Source organism: Diadema antillarum, unplaced genomic scaffold (genome assembly GCF_040938485.1).
Source record: "Diadema antillarum isolate AM-2024a unplaced genomic scaffold, OU_Dant_1.0 seq00000384_RagTag, whole genome shotgun sequence".
Taxonomy (NCBI): Eukaryota; Metazoa; Echinodermata; class Echinoidea; order Diadematoida; family Diadematidae; genus Diadema; species Diadema antillarum.
The window spans coordinates 466192-486533 of NW_027271382.1; the positions used below are offsets into that span (position 1 = coordinate 466192).

The 20342-nt window shown below is 38.7% G+C and overlaps 1 protein-coding gene across 1 annotated transcript; it reads right to left on the reverse strand.

The window, feature by feature from the left end:
• Positions 1-1420: 1420 nt before the first annotated feature.
• Positions 1421-20135, reverse strand: LOC139731757 (ras-related protein Rab-11B-like). Its single transcript, XM_071642638.1, has 5 exons — positions 19816-20135; positions 15241-15436; positions 11003-11196; positions 8256-8336; positions 1421-6984 (listed from the first exon to the last, which is right to left on the reverse strand). The coding sequence occupies exons 1-5, from the start codon at positions 19853-19855 to the stop codon at positions 6842-6844; spliced, it is 654 nt and encodes a 217-aa protein (XP_071498739.1). The 5' UTR covers positions 19856-20135; the 3' UTR covers positions 1421-6841.
• Between the last annotated feature and the right edge of the window lie 207 nt (positions 20136-20342).

Consider the following 20342-nt stretch of genomic DNA (forward strand, 5'->3'; position numbering starts at 1 on the left):
TTGGGGGGGGGGGGGCACAAAATCCCATCAAACAATGGGGCTATTATTCAGAACTGTCACTAAAAAGACTTATGGTATTCAGGACCAGCAGTTTTCTTTCGTTATATCAAAATTTTGTTATAGCCAAACAAATACATGTACAGTATACATGTATATAAAAGATAAATATGATTGATAGTAATTTTGGGACCCGAGTTTGTTCTTAACCTACTGAGGACGAGTCCCGAGTATACTCGGGCAAGCGTCTATGGGAAATGCGTGATGTAGCAAAATCAAACCGTCCTCAACGGGTTAATTGTAACAAAATTTCATTATAACCATTGCTTCTTCTGTTTTTAAAAGAAGTGCACAGTACTTCGAAGAGCATGTTTCTTTTCACATTTGATGTACAGAACAATATTGATTTGTGCATTATTTCAAGGACACCTCTGGATGATTTTCAAACTTTTACATTTGAACAACTATAAATTGGTAACACTGGGTGCAGATTTTCAGAATTTGTAGTGATTGGGATGAGGAATAGGAGGGTTTTCATAATTTATAACAAATCACAATGAACAAGGGTGATGACATGGCAACCTCACAACAAAAATGCATGAGTTGGGGCTCAAGGAAGCAGACCAATAGAAGGTATGCATAAATTCTACACAGGTGAACTTGTTAAGCATGTGATATTGTAATGGAATTACATTGCTACATTTCTGAAATATGTGAGGCTCCTATGTCATTATCTTTGTTCAGTGTAATTTGTTTGGGGTTTTCAGAGTATTGATTTCTCTGCCCAAGGACCACAATAAATTCCACAAATCTATACTTGGAGCTTTTGATTTATGTACTACAGGATGTGAAGTTATGAAAATCATCTGGAATGCTCCTTTGAAGATGTTTTTCCAATTGGCCGCGCATTTGGCCAAGCTCTGGAGATAGTCTCGGCCGCGGCCGAGCCCGGCCTTTTCTCACTGTAAACGCAAACTGGGCCAAATGCGGTACCATATTGTGACCGGCGCGCTCCCAACAATAGTCGTTTGCTTACAAGCAGAGCGCCACTACAACAAAATATTGAAAGGTTTGAATAAAAAGCCTGGGCCGAGCCCGGCACTGTAGAGACAAAAATTGCGGGGCCAAGTACCGCAATTGATGAGGCCGGGCTCGGCCCGGCCCTGCACTGTAAACAGGGTCATAGGTTCCTACATTACCTGTATAATATGTTTATCAGCTCCTTATCTATTTTTTTTTATCTTCATAAAATGTAGCAAAAGTCTTGGGAGACGTGAATAACCTTATAAATGCTATGCTACTGTGATTTTTGTTTTGTTTTGTCTTGAAATAACAATTTAGGGTGGGGTGTTTTTTCTTTCTTTTTTATGTTAAAGCATTTTTGTTTTCTAATCATTGTTTAACACGCATTTAACACTACAGCAACAATACATTCAAAACCGTTGTATCCTTCAAATAATGTCTTTTTAATACATGTAATAAGTGCCTTGTGGCGGTTAGGGAGGGTGTCACAGCACATACATGATGTGATAGCTTCCCTTCCCTCAATTTGTGGCAACAGCCAACCAAACTGAGATGCCATTCCTACTGAGCAAAGCATGACAGTGCCAAGCCTATGAAATGCAGGAATGGAAACACTTATTACTATACCAAATCAGAATTGGATTTACCGTCACTTCTCACTTCTGCAACTCATTGACAGGACTGATGGAACAATGAAAGTATGCCTTACATGTCTGCAAACACTATGAACACAGTAAACAAATCAACAATTATCTAACATCTTCTTTTCACCAAGAAGTAATTGTTTAACAGCCATGAAGCAATTTATTTTCAAATACTTAAAGAGCAAGGATACATGGACAACACTTGCTTACATAAACAGGAATACAAACTTCTCCTTGAATAGCCTTCCACCTCGCAAGATTAACAAGTGTTTGATGTAAACAAAAAATCAATATATATATAGCAACAATCATCTTTTATATCATCACACGTCTATCGATGCAATATATATTTCTGTTTGAAACACATGTTGACATGAAAAGCAGATGCACCTTCAATGATAGTCACCGAAAGAAACAAATGAACTCAACACTCGTACGAACCAAGATTTCGACAGATGGTAGTTGCCTGATGATAGTACAAACTTTAAATGCTTTGTACAGCATTCACACCACTGAATTGCATCTTTAAACATTTGAATCATATAATTGCTTCACTGAAATTTACAGTATAAATATAATATTGAAATTTTCTCATACAAAAAGAAAAAAAAATGTAGTGTGTGGAAATCAGTCAAGTACACAGAGGGGAGCCTTATTTCTCATACAGTAAAGCCCTACACTACTAGCATGTTTTTAATGCCAACTCTGGGCTCAATTACCATCTAGCATTTTGCTGAGGATATCATGAACTCTATGGAGGATCAAGCAATACTGTTCTTTGACACTTTGAAAAAATTAGCAATGCCAAATATGCCAAGTCAAGACAAACTGCATATCTGTGAGAAAACAACATCAAATCAATTTAATATGGATGCCTCCAAATCTGCATTTGTGTGGTTGTTTGTTTGCTAGTTTGTTTCCCATCATAGTGCACATATCTGAACAAGACAATGAAATAAATGGCAAAACTATCGCCTAGTTTTGGTCTCCAACTAAAAATGCATTTAAAAAAAAGTAATAATAATAATGCCTCCAGCACCTATCAGGGCTAATGCATGAAAAGAAATCAGAAATGGGAAAGGCATGACTTTCAAGGAAAAGTTGTGGACATCTACAAGTCCATCACGGAATGCAGTCCATTATCTTTTAAGTCATTTACCACTGAATTCGCACTCTGGGTATATGGGAGGCTTCGTCTTTTATTGTGGGTATGTGTTACCACAAACTGTGCCTGAATGCTTTAATTTTACAGTCGGTGGACATTGTTACATCACTTGTGAACGAGTCAACTTATTTGCTTGGCACAAACTGCTGACAAATCTTCACTGAAGATGTATCAATGACATTCCCTTGATTCGCTTGCTTTGATACGCGAGATTTACAGAAGGGATTACATATTGAAACATTTTTTAAGACTGTAAAAAGATGTTATGTTTCATGAATCAGATACCACATCCAGCTGATTCAGATTTTATGCATGCTTTCTTCACAAAATTTGCCTGAACAACGAAAGAAGCGTGCCCGAAGGCTTGCCAGACCTAGCAACAGCTAAGTGAATTCCTGGCTATGAATCTTAATGGGAGGGAGCAGGTGAATGAAATATTTTGTTACTAGGCTGTAGGAAAAGAAACATCCATAAATTGTAATAAATTACAGAAACGGTCTATTACGCACCAAATGATCCCTTTACAAAATTCACAGGTTTGGGATTTTATCCTAGGATAGCTCTTACCTTTTCAGCTCCCGATCCTAAGTCATTCTTATTCTCTTTCATTGCATTGAGCTGTTTTAAGATCACACTGCTGGCAAGCTCTATCTATGGGATTGCATATTGTTGCAGTTTACATTAAAATTCTCTTCCCATTAAACAAAAAAAGAAATCTGCTCAGTGAGATTAATATGCATGCACTCATGTGTTTCACAATCAAGCATACAAATAAGCACTGCTAATTTACTCCACAGGGCTCGACAGACAAATTCATCAAGTGATAACACTGACAAGGCTTAACAGCCCAATTTTGTAACAGACTCAAAAGGTAATGCATCCTTTATTCATTCAGATAGCAATGACAATTGTACATCTTCATCTTCACCGATGTTCTTGGGACTACCACCTGCTCGACAACCGTATGAACACTTTGCTGATACAATGTACATGGCATACAAAATAAGACTGCAAGTCAGTGTAACAACTCATAGATGGGAGTTTTCGAAACAGAAGCAAAAAAAAAAAAGCAAAACAAAACAAATTGGAATCTTGTGAACTGGTCAATTGACAGTGGCCATATTCTTAACAGGGATAAGGCAGAATATCGGTAATGGAATCCTCTAGAATTTCCATTCCTCAGCATTTACAAGCAGAAAAAAGTAGCTATACTTATTTAGGCATCTATCGGACATAGCCAAGCATATGCATCTTGTAATCTGTACTCATACCTTCCGACTTCATAAACTCTGCTGTGCTATGTAATGCACAAGTTTTCTACAATCTCACTCAGGATAATACAGCTACGACAAATCTGTAAGTAGACCTCTACAATGCACACGACTGTGCAGTGCATACACTGTACTGTCTTTACTTCACATTCGGAGACCACTATCACCAAAATGCTGAAAATATTGTTGAAAGAAGAATGCGAATAACAAAACCGACAGAAACTGCCACAGTTTATGTCCCAGACGGTACACACAGGATTCTGCCGCATACAGGGTCAAGCACTCAAAGTGACCTGCAAATACACCACAAAGTTGTTGATGGAAAAACTGAGACAAAAAAAAAAAAATGTTCTATAACATGTCCTGTGTGTGTGCTACCGAGTTCCAGACCTAGAACGAACATTTCACAATACTCAACAAGGGAGTTAACAAGATGCTAGTATAGCCCGTTAACAGGAAATACTCAATTCAAATAGAGCACTCATTTCCTGTGACGTAGCACTCCCTTCTCTTTTGTACACAAATTTCTTTTGTATATCTCTTTTGTTCACTTCGTACAGGCTATTACATTTTTGTGGATAATGTACAGCATATGTGGGTGATGATGTACTGACATTAGACAACGGATTGACTCCATGGATTCAAACCTGTACTGTGTCAAAAGTATATCCTTCCATTCATCAGAACTGTAGGAAAGCCTTGAAGCCACCAATCGATATGGATGAGAAATGATGGCGGTGGTGATAGTGGTATTGGTGGCTGTTTGTGTGTATGTGGAGGGAAGGGGGAGGGGGAAGGGGCAGGTACTGCTCTTTTCAATCTGATAAATTATGTGACATTTTGCATATGAAAAGATTTTGTCAAAGAGCTAATGCACTGTGATTATTTCTCCTTTGCAAGGATTATCACACGCCACAAAGTACATCCTACACATTAATTTAGGTTTGGTATGCAGTGCACTCTAATCACCGACATGCTCACGGATAACACATATTACAGATGTAGTAGTAGTAGTAGTAGTTGGTGTAATAGTGGTAGTAGAAGTAGTAGCTGCTACACCTAATTAATTTCATAACAAATGTTTCCTTATGAGTCTGTACAGATCCTTTGTGTCTAAATCATTCCTTAGCGTAATTCTAGCATGGCCCGGCCAAGGTACTGCATAAAAACACATACAATCATGGCAGTATTTACAAATGCTCACATACATATCAAATTAGTTCTTTTTCATTCTTTTATGAAATCTCAAGGAAAACAATGACAAACATTACAATACTTTCAAATAATATTCTATCCTATGAACAGTGTGAAATTACAGTCCATTTATTTGTCTAGTTTATACCGTAACAGGATTATTTCTTTTTTATCTAAATGTGTTGGTAGTCTGAAAACTCAGTCTTCAACATGACAGACTCGACCTTGACAAGAAGTGTGGATTATTCACTTCACTGTTTCAGTGTAAATTAACTCACTAGCACAAATAACAACATTTCTTCAAATGAAGCCTATGTATATATTCCAATATGTATACATCATATATATATATATTTATATCATATATGTCTCATGATACCAGGGAAACCATGTAAGTGACATTTGGGATATATTTTAACTACACGGCCAATTGCAAGGACGGTGTTAACCTGACGTTTACAAGCTCATAAGAATTAGTATTTGGAGCTCGACCCTAGATGAAACTTGTTTTGTTATCAATAGGTCAAGTGCATGGAGAGAGATTTTTATAAAGTTTCTCTTCACTAACGCTCGGTACTGGAAAAAAAAAAAAGGCCACATGCGTAATTTAGGTAAAAATGGGGATGAACCACGGAGCCCATTCTTGCTAAAGAATAAAAATTTACAAACAAGCTGGGAGGTCACACAATCCCCATTTGTTTTATGCAGCTCACTCATTACGGGGTATTGTACACGAGTACGGAACACTGTTTTGTTTTTCCATGAACACAAACGAAATTGATTTCAGACTTATACCATTTGATGCTGCAATTTTTCATCAAATCGTTATCCAAAAAGGATCAGGGTATTCATGATCAGTTTCACAGCATCCTTTGGACTAAGACACGGCAAAACGTTACATAAAATTATGTAACTCCCCCCTCTCTCCCCCGAATTAGATAAAAAAAGAAATGGGTAACTAAACTGAGTTTGACACAAGAGCGATGTACAAATGGGTAGTTCACACAAAACCCCATGAAGCTTATACACATGCTTCAGTGTGTGCAGTAAATAAAATGACTATTCATTTATCCTACAGATTCCTATGGAATGCATTCACCTCTTGGCCAGTGCGAGAAAGATCTGTCAAGTGTAACATTCTGCTACGGTTTACATTACGCTTGGCAAGATGTTCCCGTCATTCTCTTTCTCTCTCACACCCCAGAAGAGTTCTCTCAACTTGCAGTACTGACAAGCGTGTCTTACCCCGTCGCTGGTACCGCACAGTTTCACTGACAAGTCTCTTGTAATTTACACACACACACCAAAAGAATTTGTACAAAATATAAAGCGGTGAATCTGCCATTTCTACTTCTAACCCCCACATAGGCCACTCACATGACCAATCATGGGATATATTACATAATATTCTCAATATCTACTTGTCATCTTCTTATCTCTGAATTTAAACTTTCTCAACATTTTCTCTCCTTTTTTTTTCCATTTTTTTTTTCCATTGAGTGTGTCGGCATTGAGAGTATGGAGCCAGAATGAAGGAAGAATATATCTTATGATTGACAGCACTTCCTCTTGTTGGGTTCATTGTAGCCATTTGTGGGTGGAATGGTGATGGGCTTGACATCTGAGCTGGGTGAATCTTCGCCGTTGCCTCCGTCCCTGATGTTCTTCTGCGACACAATCTTGTAGATTTCTGCAGGGATTAGGTTGGAAAACAAGGAATGAGGAAGCTTCTGTTATCCAGCATGAACACATTTCTATTCGTATAACACCTAATTAGAATGTAGCTATCCGATTGGTCGATTGCCCATCACGTGGCATTTAGTTAAAAGTTCCATTGCACGTTGTGGCTGTCAGCCGTGCAATTTTGTTTGCGCAAAAATGTATAGTGCATGGCTGATGTCATCCATTTCCATTGACTACCGTGATAAACTCACGATTGACTCGAATCTTTTGTTCTATCGCACGGTTCTGATGTCACAATAAACGAACATTTGCCACGCGTACTCAACAATTACAAGCGCATACTTTTGTCACTCATTTTTTTAAACAACTTCAACCGATCGGCTTCCTGTACGTATGTACACGGCGACTGTGACTGTGCTGCTACTCAGTCGTCTTTCATGGAAAATGGTTGCCATTTCTGTGCTAGATTGAAGAATCTGTGTGGACCACATCTCTTGACATTCGAGGTGTTGTATAATACAAATAGTGTATGGCCTCTACTCGTGTAATGGAACAAGATTTCGCACTCGGTGAAAGATGAGGTGCACTATTCAACTCTACTTCGCCTCATTGAATACTGTAAAACGAGGAATGTTTGCGTGCATTTTAATTTCGCCAATTTCGCAAGCGCCAAGATTCACGAAATTAAGATGCACGCGAAATTTCTTGTCTACACTATACGCATTAAACGCCAGTGGCAATTCGCGAAAATTTCATGCCACGAAAAAGGCCGTCGGCTCCAATTCGCGAAAATTTCATGCCGTGAATATATCATATTTCACAGTAGAGCGCCTCTATCTTTCACCTTGTGCGAAATCCTGTCCCATTGCACTCGTGACCATTCACTATTTGTATAATGTCATATAGCATACAATCAATGCTCTGGCACACCTTACCAATCAAAGTACTCCATTAATGAATTTAGAAGAAAAAAAGAATCCTAGCGAACAACAGACAACGATCCAGAATTCTCCCTATCACATGTAGCCGATATCTGATTGTTCGCTTTGGGGACGTATACTTCCGGTTTTGTGGTTCTGGAAAACGTACCAAAGATCTTACTGTTAACACAGTCCTTTCAAGACTACCACAATTGGTACTTTTAAAACAAATGATAGAAAATTTACAACCATACTAATATCATCTAAGCGCATATTCAATAATGATGGGCAAGTATTGTGATGGATGAATGAAAAGGATAAATACTTTTAAGACTTTCAGAGAAATCCATTATCTTACCTGTCAATATTTGAACGAAGGCCTGTTCCACATTTGTTGAATCCAAGGCTGAGGTTTCAATGAAGGATAGCGTATTTCTCTCTGTTTACAAAGATAAAAATCATTGAAAGAGGTTGACATGACAATAGCCATGAACATGTACAAGTGAACATCCTTTATAGTGTAGCTCTATCAAAAACTGCACACACATTACGTGTATCCTTTCAAAACTACAGGAATTCACCGGGTCATGACAGCTTCAAATCAGGGTCATTTTTTTTTTAGTGCTGTCAGTACAACTACAAAGTATCATGACAACTGCATGATAAAGACTTTTGTGAAGCATACAGAAGTAGGTTCACCTGTAAGTCTGCCTCTTTTCAAGGAAGTACTATAAAAATTGTTTTTGTTCCAGTAACTTTTTTTCTTTCAATTGTGGCTCTTTCCAAAGCAAGAAATGTAAAAGGAGGTCTCTAATTTCTGTCTCTAATTTCTGTGCCAGGAGTGTCACTGTGTGAACAGGTATGACTCCATTATCATTACAATAATTATCTTTATTATTATTATCATTATTATTACTACTACTATTATTACTATTATCACTATAATCATTATTATCATCATCATCATCATCATCATAATCAAAATGGGGGACCTGACAATGCTTCCAACAACTAGCAGAGCCATCTGGTACAGCAGTGGCAACACTGAAGAGGCTATGCTGGTTGATTAAAAGAAGACCTTATTATTATTATTATCCGAGTTGACAAATACTCAATTATCCATCTGCTTGCACACACACACACACACACACACACACACACACACAAAGAAATTAAGAGAGAGAATGGCTACAAAAAGGAGAAATATCTACTGAATGGAAATTATGATGAGAAATGTGGACAATGGATTGGGTGACATTGATACAGAACAAATACCAGCATACAATTTTGTATTATCAAGAAAAGTGTGCCATATGGTTGTAGTGCAGTTCTATGTGCAAACCTATGAAAATGTCCATGAATTTGTGCTGATATTGCATCTCCAGTTGCTTGTTTTGCACCCCCAGATGAAATACAAAACCACAACTGGTTTGTGAATATTAGAGTACAGTGTACAAGTATGATGGTAAAAGGAGGAAATACATGTACCTTTGGTGCACAATCCTATAACATATGGAATAGAGCCTGTACATAAACCTGATGGAAAATGGGCACAGGTTTTTCTCAAAACAAAGGTAACATTTCACATCAAATTGTATTTCTTGGAGGCTGCTGCTAATTACATTGTCTATTGATATGCTTCCCCTTTGATTCTTACATCACTGAATTATTTTTCTTTCTTGAAATTCTTGTATAACAGCTATTAGCAAAATACTGAGGTTATAACAAGCTTGAACTTAATTTATTTGGACATTGTAGAGTGCCCTGATAACACTTTTAAGAGATATTTTTAATCAGTCCCAAAAGCTTTACAATGAATGCATTCTATCTAAAACTATATTCTCCAGCCGCCATGGAGATGCCGTGGCTAAGAGGATAAGAATGCTCTGAATGACATGAGCATGGTAGGGGGTTCATGGGTTTGAACCCATGCGAAGCCCGATATGTTTGCCCTTCAGCAAGGCACTTTTATTTTTTATTTTTTTTTTGGGGGGGGGGGAATTTGCTTTATCACTGTGATTTCTGAAATCCTGTGATTCTTTGCAACTGATTGACAAATTGCCCTACACCAGCATCTGGTGATTCTTCTTGCAATATGTTCTGCTAATCCCATCAAGGCTTACCTTGATTTAAACTCAAGTGCCAGTATTGTCTTTAACCCTATTCTAACTGGGGGGTCAAATTGCCCCCCCCCCCCTCGACATTTCGTGCCACAATTCCGCAACGCTCAAAAGATTTTGCTGTGCCTTTTCATGACTTTTTTTCATTGAAGTCTCCTGCATATTTTGAGACCACATTTGCGACGTCCGGGTACACCGTTCTGAAGTTACATAATGTTTTGCATATGCGCGTGTCAACCCGAAATCAGCTCAAACTCATGATATCGTGTCTTTTTGTTTGTTGAATTGATTATTTCAACTTTTACCCATTGAAATTAATAAATTCTAATGTAGATAAGCTTGAAAAAGTGCCTGCAACAAATATTGGCAAAAAAACAATAAAAAACAAAAGGCCGAAAAAAACAATAAAATACATAAGAAATTAACAAAACAATAAAAAACAAAAGAAACTGATTTTGATTGTGCTATCTTTTTTAAGAAAACTGGTCAATGTGTCTTGAGGAACTCTGACAGAAAAATTTAGCAATCCTTCAGTCTTTTTAATAGAGTTATAGGTGAAAACAGGATTTCATGCATAAATTTGCATAATTAATTTACTGTAAATGGAAAGCCAATTTTTTTCTATTGTATGACCATGTAATCTTGTAGTTGACATCCGGCTCTATCTTCAGGCAAAATTTTGCGGCGATCACATGATCAGCAGCCGAGATCTGAAGGGGGGGGGTTCAAATTTACAGTTGAAGGGCCGTAGTGGTAGCACCTCTCAGGCAACTCCCACGCAACTTGCCCGTAACTAGAACATGAGTAGAACATAAGTAGCACACGTCCAGCAGGTAAGATGGACGCGAAACTCACCCAAATCCTTGTCCGCCCGCAGAAAATTATCCTGCATGCTGGAAAATCCATACATGCAACAAGCCCGCGTAGCTTGCCTGGAAAGGTGCGACAGGGCTTTACAGATCTTGACAACTCACAATCAACTCACCTGCAAAGACTTTGGCTTCGTCTGTTGGGACTGCCCTCAAGTGCCGTAGGTCACTCTTGTTGCCGACTAACATTATTACAATATTATTATCTGCATGGTCCCGCAGCTCCTTGAGCCATCGTTCTACATTCTCGTATGTCAGGTGCTTTGCTATATCGTACACGAGTAGCGCTCCGACTGCACCACGGTAATATCTGCATGTGAAGACAATAGAAAAACAAATAGTATACCATGCAGTGAAGATTGCACTTAAAGGGATAGTACAGTTTTGGTGGAGATGAGAATTGGGTTTTTAACTTTTTGCGAGATACCAAGAAAACACTTATGATATAGTACAGAACATACCATTTTAAGAGGAATTCAAAGTTTATTTGACGAAGATCGGGTTTGGAATGATTGAAACATCAAAAAACAAAGTAAAACAAAGCGATCGTAATAAAGTGTGGGTCCCACACTTTATTAGAATTGCTCTTTTTTGATATCTCAGCCATTTCAAAACCAATTTTCATCAAATAAACGTTGAATTCCTCATAGAATTACATGCTCTTTCACATTTTATAAGAGGTTTCTCATTATCTCATCAACATATGTTAGAAACCTGAAATTACTGTAGGTCTCAACCGTAACTGTACAATCCCTTCAACACAAGTACATGTATGAGCATTCATATAAAACAGGATATTGAAGAATGCAACTGCAACTCATTAAAAAAATTCATGAAGCCTATTTTACTATTGAACATGCAGCTCTTGGAGCATCCACAAGAAATTCTCATTCACAACATGAAGCATTGTGGAATGTGTGAGGACTTTCAGAAGGGATTGCTACTTTACACACGTTATGTTCATGCACATGTACTGTAAAACATGATATATTCGCAGCATGAATTTTTCGCCAACTGGAGCCGACGGCCTCTTTTGCGGCATGAAATTTTCGCGAACTGCCACTGTCATTCAATGCACATGGTGTAGACATGAACTTTCGCGTGCATTTTAATTTTGCGAATCTTGGCGCTCACGAAATTCGCGAAATTGAAATGCATGCGAACATTTCTCGTTTTACAGTATGTTCCTCTTGACTCAGAAAAATTAACTACAGTCAACCTTGCTTATTAAAGTCAACCTCGCATAAAGTCGAATAATCGCCTAAGTCGAAGGTCTTTTCAAGTCCTCTTCTCTCTATATTCTATTGATTCTTATCTCTCATACAATTGTAAGTTGCATTTTCTCTAAGTCACAGCTATTTCTTCAGTCCAAATAGATTCAACTTCGGCAAGGTTGACTGTAATCAATAATTGATACAACACTTGACACATATGTACCACATTGCAAACAAATTATCAGCTGATTATGATGCATTGAATTTGGGCATGTACATGGTACAATGCCCACGTAATAAATAAATACCAGTGGGCCACTGTGATTCAAGTCTTACTCATTTATACCAGATGACTCACTTTGCACACATGGGCTGCATTATGCACTTCAGTGTCAACACAATGTAAAGTAAGTGTACAACTGTACACAGATAAACAGCATGACACAATGTAGGTCTACAGTATACTTCCTTGTAACAGTGCAATGTTTGCTTGTCTGGCCAAAGAGGAGCCAAAGTACTGCTGACCATTCACAGTCACACATGAGCCAAACCACTTGGATGCATTCTGATTCATCACACTGGAATCTGAGAATACTGTAATCATGCTTCTACAATGTACGCTATCCACCCACCTACATGCCCCCCCCCCCCCTTCATAACAGATTTTATGATCTACAAACTGGAATAACGACACATTCATATGTACCTAAATTGCATATCAGTGTACAGCAAACATGATATTAAACAGAACAGGCGGCTCCATCATAACAAAGTCCTTGAGACAAGCAGTTTTTTTTTTTTACACCACACCAAAATTTTGTTATCCCCTGCAGCAGAACAAATAATGTTTGTAAAGATATGTACATTGCACACATGTACAATGTACTTGTACACAGTATAATAAATTTGGGGTCTGAATTTTACTTTGTTGTATGCAAAATTTTGTTACAACAGGTGTGCCCTGTAGTTACATTTTGTAGGTACAGTTTGTACGATAATCCTGTGCATACATATCGCAATAAAGGGGCTAAATACAATCATCAGGATTTGATAATTTATGGTAATACTATACATATTCTCCAGGGGTGATGGCTCTACACTTGCTAACCACAAATCACAGGGCATGTACAAAGAATATCATGTGGGCAGATACAGGCTGTATTTGGTTGAGAAAACTCAATGTTGACTGTAGAGTAGGGCGTGTCACTGCTGGGCAGGGCCACATGCAAATTTTTGTCTACACCACTCAACCACAGAGCAACAATTTGGCCTTGGGTACTGTACAGTAGCTACATGAGGTCATTCCTTGTCAACCTTCATCTACTGTCCATGAGTTTATGAGATCTCTTTCAAACACTGCGCCCTAAATTATGATCATAGGGCACAATTAGGGAAAATGGGTATTGACATATATGTGTCAGCTTGTCCACATCCCCCCCCCCCCTTTTCTCATGAAGGCCGCAACTACATACAGTGTAGGCCTACACGTACTCGAATCAGCTATGAGGGATGCAATTGATGCTCTAAATTTTCGGAATGCTTAGTAATGGCATACAGTACATGTGTTGTATAGGCCTACAGCTATAGTCATTAATGTGTGCCCCAAACTGTTTTAAATGTAACCATTTTTATTACCAACTTCCTCTTGGTCACTCTACATACAGTATTAATGATTATATTTTTATTAGATTGATGTGATGGTCCATCTAGGTTAAAATCTGAAAATCTTTTCAGATTTGGATTGAATTATTATTGCCATACACTGTACTTATAGGCCTACATAAAATGCTATTTCTTGACCAACTGTGTCATGGCATATGTACTTCTGTCCATTTCCCTCTCACATGTATCAATGAGGGGTATCAACTTTGCTTTGCCGTCAAAGCAATCGGAACTCAAGCTTAATAAAGATGCACCTACAGTACATCATAAATTAGTTCCTGAAACCCAGCAAATATACAGCTGCACTACCATTGTGATCAGGAAATGCCTCTACCTTCTTTAAGCTGCCTTGACACTTGCTAGAATTTAACTTTCACACTGCCTCCTCATTATGGCGTGTCAGTATGTGCTGCATAGTAGCATGTAGGATGTAGTCCTTTTTTGGTCTTCGGGAAGTCAAGTTTACGAAGAGTTAACAAAATGCGCAATCTTCGGGACACACATTGTTATATCATGTTTAAGCCACACTTGCATAATATGCACACATTTTTTTACACATTTGTATTCATTGCCACAACATACATACAGACAGTCACATTCTTGCAACTACACTCATCATATTAAGCTCTATGCATCATATGCTGCATGAATCAAGTCTCAAAACATTTGAAAAGACCTTCAAGTCTCAGTATTAGACAAGGAACTTTAACATTATTTAAATCCATTAATAAGAATCTCTCAAATATCTCCCATTTGCAAATAGCCATATACAGATACATACACAGATTGTATGTGCCTCACTATATTATATTGTAGGGGATAATGCAAAACCAGAAACATTTACGGTATGAAATTTTTGCAAATTGCAGCTAACAGCCTTTTTGGTTGCATGAAACTTTTGAAAATTGCCACTGAAAGCCAATATCATGTGTAGATAAACACTTTCATGTGCATTTTATTTTTGCGAATCTTGGCTCGCATACAGTGTAAGTGTCATGTACGCGAAATTTTCTGGTTTTACAGTAATTCATCCCATAGGAAATTGGATTGCTATAATATAATCCATCCAATGTGGCATCCCCGGAGGACCTCACAATAAGTTTCAGCTAACGTGTTCTTGACATCATATGCAGAAAACAGCCAAAGAGTACCATGCCAGCAATGGTAAAGTATCTGCCAAATACAACTCCTTTCTACAGTGCACTGCTTGTACTGTGACGATAGCTATAATTATAACTTATACCAACACTCATATGGTCCTCACTTCCTAGAAAGTTGACTAATGGTGATTTAGGTCTTTATCTAAAGATCATACATCTTCTCTCTCCTGTCACAAGTTAAAACAACAAACAATGCATACCAACAATACCTCCATATTATATGCAACATGTACAAAAAAAAAATCAAATTAGCTCAGCAAAGCAACTACCAGTATTACAATGTACACTTCAAAATAAATACACACTTCAGATACTTACGCACTAGTTATGGCTCTATATCTTTCTTGGCCTGCTGTGTCCCATATTTGTGCTTTAATCGTTTTGGAGTCGACTTGTATGCTTCTCGTGGCAAACTCTACACCGATCGTACTTTTGCTCTCCAAGTTGAACTCATTTCTTGTGAATCTTGACAGCAAGTTGCTCTTCCCAACCCCAGAGTCTCCAATCAGGACAACTGCATTTCAACAGGCCGGAAAACAAAACAACAACAACAAAACAAAGGGTGAGTGCATGTAGTTAAAAGGCAGTGCTCATATTCATGAGGTCTCAGCTAACATGGTGACAAACAAAGCATTTATTAATGAAAACAAAAACATAAAATTCACTACATTTACTGTACAACGTACAAGTAATGTGAAAGTTGAAGCCATCCCCAGCACATCGTGGAATGAGTTGTGCAGGATAAGATTCCCTCTAGCCTGGAATAAAGGCTTGTTGATACATGACACATCATTCAATGCAGGCTCAGATTGCAGCATTTCAAAGAATAGCAGGATGCATCCATAGTGTGATGTCGTGAGCATTTGCTGTGGGTGATGCAGGTAGGTGATATCAGCTGTAGAGAGTAACAGTGGAGTACCTCAACAGGATACTCCTTCAACCAACCAGGATGCATTGCTGTGCATTCTAGGCCAGCAGAACATACAACTTACAAGTGTGGATAACGAATGTTAGGAACACCCCTGACAGCATGCACATGTACTGTACAGGTCCTGTAAATGTAGAGCCCTAAATCTCTTTCCAAAAATTGATGTTCTGAATGTGGGCTTCACACCCACAATTAAATATGTGTTCTGATTTTTCTAATACTGAAGCCAAGGAATTTATCCATGAGTTTAGAGTAACCACTGAAAGGACAGAAAAACACACTGCACAAAAATAGAAACTCTTTTCATCAATTATGCAAAGTAAATGCAGTATACAATGTATGCCAAAGTGATGATTAAAAAGAAATAACTGCTTTTATTCTTCTTCCCAAAAAAGTACAGATTCTTGTTATTATTATTTCTTTTTGAAATACAGAAGTCTTAAATGTCACTTCCAGTTCCACTTCTACATTTTTATTAAAGTGAGTATCCCACTGGGCTGGAGACTAGTTGGCAAGCTGGTGGCAACTCGAGTCCCCGTATTCAAGGAGACGTCTTCGCGACGTCTCTGCAACGTCTCCTAGAATGTAGCCAAGTCTCTTGGAGTCATGAGAGAATCAACGATGTTTGCAGTCTCCGAGACATCTCTGCACTTTGGGCTGAGGAGATTCTTTGGTCACCTACAAAAATTGTACACATCTCTGCAACATCTCTTAGAATGTAGCCGAGTCTCCAAGGAGTTGCGAGAGAATCAGAGATGTTTGGTTTTTTCAGAGACGTCTCCTTCTAGTCAAGGCCAAATTGTGGAGACTTCAGTGTAATTCTTTTTTTATGCGGTCTCTGAGACATCTCCGCGACTTTGGGCTGCGGAGACCAATTGGCAACCTACATGTGCCACAGAGGCATCTCTGCGAATGAGAAGACGTTTCTATGACAAATGAATTATCATCTTATTTGGAGATGTCTTTGAAGTCGCCCTGAAGTCGCCTTCTTGCTGAGCGCCAGTCATTTTTTGTGTGTGTGTGTGTCTTTCATGTCACATAAAGTCACAGCAACTGATCTGTGGAAGCAGTCACGAGTTCAAACTGGCTAAAATTATTCACACAGGCATCAGTTTTCTAGGGATGCCAAAAGAATTCCACAGGTGCAATTATATCACTGATCAGGGATCAGGGAAAATCTATTTTCAACTCTAAGATTTAATTGGGTATATTTCGCTTGTTTATTCATACATTAAATTTTACCCAACTATAGAATACAGTTGAACCTCTCGTATCCGGACAAGTCGGGACCGGGGCTCATCCGGATAAGGGATTTGGCCGGATACGGGAGACTCAATGCTTTGTACATGTACATAATTTTACATACACATGTACTGATGTAGCCCATTGTAGTACCACATGTAGTAGTACTGCAACCTTTTCATTGTTACACTCAGTAACAGACCCCAAAATAGAGGTTCGTGTTTGCAAGAATGAAATCATTTTCTTTTATAAATTCTTGGGATGATTTACCTAAAAAGAAATGTATCAACTATATGTAATTCATGTGTGTTTGTGTAGGAGTTCTCAAGGAGTTGGGAATCCCCCTTTCCTCCCGTAATTATATAAAAAAAAATCACGGCGAGATTGCGTCCGTATAATAGAGAGATCTGGTTAAAGGGAGGCCGGATAAGAGAGGTTCAACTGTACATAAAACAATTGAGTCAACCCCATTCAGAAATATGTGTGCATTTAGTGTACAAATACTGTAAGAGCTTTGTGCTTTCAGAGTGTTTAAAACTGTACCATCCTAGAAAGCCGAATGTCATTTTCTTCTTATCATTTCCATCAACTGATATGGTATATTAAATTACACCCTAGATACTACACAAGTGCTCATGCATGCATAGGTGTACATTGTGTGCACCACCCCCTGGTACTGTACATTATACCCTTTACTCTGCAATCGCGAATTCCTGCACAGTAATTGCAACTGGGTTCTTTTCTCCCCTTTGTTTGAAACCAAAAGGTGTGCTTTAAACACTGAACACTTTCCTTAACCCATTGAAGATGGACTGATTTTGCTACAACACGCATTTCCCACAGACACTTGCCCAAGTATACTTGCGTCTCATCCTCAACGGGTTACAAAAAAAAAAAGGACTTTGAAATTTGATCTTGCATGCCTTCGTGTATGCCTTTCTCTGTGATCATTCATAGCATGGGCATGTAGAATGTATACATATTTATATCCACAGTTAAGTATTGATTACCCAGAATGAATGCGAGAATGTCGGGGGAATGTGAGATAAAAACTCAGCCCCTTTATTTGGGTCATGAGAAGTTCCCATCAAATTCATGTTAAAGAATTTTACAATTCATAATGAAATCTGGTCAGATTTTGACTTTCCTGACACTTTATGCGTTTGATCTTAGCTCTCATAACATCTTGCCGCGCCCTGGCCGACTAGCACATGCATGTGTGTCGATTGAATGTGCACATTGGACGTGTGTTGTCAATGTTCAATCGAACATTCATTGAGCTTGTACATGGATGTACATGTAGCTCACCACATGCACACAGTGAAGCTTTGCTATAAAGCATAAAATAGCGTAAGTTGGTGGCTTTTCATACTGGATGCTAACTGGATGGAGGTCGTGAAACTGACGAGTCAAAAACTTTCTTTGTAAGTACCCACAGCAACTGATAGGGAATCTTTGAAAAGTTATTTTGGTTTCAAGGTACCAGTAGCTTTTTGTGGAAAATATGAAAAAAATAGTGTCCCATTCATCAGAGGTCTGTGCCAAATCATCCCGTGAAAAAAGCTCCATTTGTGTTGGTGATTTACGTGCTCTCCCCCCCCCCCCCCCCCCATTGGCCATTGTGTGTGTGTGTGTGTGTATGCATGTAAATTGGCAACTGTACAGACAGTAACACTGTTAACAGACTGGTGGATCAGTATTTTTTTTGTGTGTATTTTTTTTCTTTTGTTCATTATTTCACTGAATAATTTCGCCAAGGACAGTGGAGTATGCCGTCTGGAATAGGTTAATGATCCCCTGATCGAGATATAGCTCAGTATCCATTCAATTTCTTAAAATCATGAATGAAGGACAAAAGTTTACAACTGTTGAGTTGTATCGTGCCATGCATGCACAGCACCCGCATCCCGTCTCTGCTCGATCACACCGTGCAGGGCCAGGGGCAGGGGGAAGGGCATTAGAGCAACGGTGTGGCATACCATAAGTGCTTTCATTACGCACACACATCGACACATGCACACGGGTACACACATCCGGTTTTATCCAACGCGAGATCCCATACACCTCCCTGCATCTGCACACAGTAACGGAACACACAAGTGTAACGTTACACATGCTGCTGTCGACCCGTAATTCCCAATATCGCGACAGGTACTCGAATTTGCATGCACTGCTTGATTACTTAGGGTAAAAATTTTGCATTGATCAAGTTGATAATAGTAAATAGGCCGTAAAGTGCATGATTGCCATGTCTACAGCCAGCCATCATTATTTACATTACAGATCTAAAAATTTATCTAGTCTAGTCAAACTTTGTTACACTTCATTAAATAGCTGCTAGAGGCTAGTGCTGCTCTTCCTGTGCACTCTACATTACACGACACAGGCATTCATTAGAGTCTACTTATTAGGCAACGGTAACGGTGCGGTTACCAAGTACCGATACCGGTACTTGTTATAATGTACTAGGCCTAATATGTTACACTTGCAGACAGACCGTCTATACATTGTAGATGAAATGGCCCATATAGCATTACGTGTAGCAACGGCAGACGTATACTATTGTTACTGTGTACGGCCATTGTGTACTGCACAACCGAAAGAATCGACTTTCTTACCCATAAGATATTCACCCTCATAGATGAAAACCATATCATATTCACAAACCGGTGGGTACATTTCGTATCTTCTTTATACAGACTCATATTCTGTCTGGAACTCACCTTTGAATAAATAGTCGTACTCATCATCTTTCGTACCCATCTTGGTAGTGTCTACTTCAACCTGTTCGGTTACGCCCCTGAGTAGTGACTTCCGGATATGTCACCGGTAGGGATTCCCTTATAAACATGTAATGATTGAGACTAATTTGACAAATAGAACTGCTACTTTTCGAATCTATATATCTCCAACCCAGCAGATTAATTTGGATGATGGTAACCCGCTGATGGTGCTAGATTTAGACGATGAGATATGATGTATGGAGATAAACATTAGCCTTCAAAATCCGTACAATGGCGGCGTACAAGACGCCCACAGTGGAATGACGTCATGCACTGCGATGGCCGTGTACTGGGACTGTGTGTGAACAGAGTGTGTGTGTGTGTTCGATGTCATCTATGCGTTGAGATTACGATGTTCCACGTCCCCTGCTGATTCGTTGCGATCAAATGTTTGAAGATTACGTTTGCACAAAAATATTTCATCTAGATAAAGACACGTTGCTGTTGTTTTTTTTTTATCGTTCTTT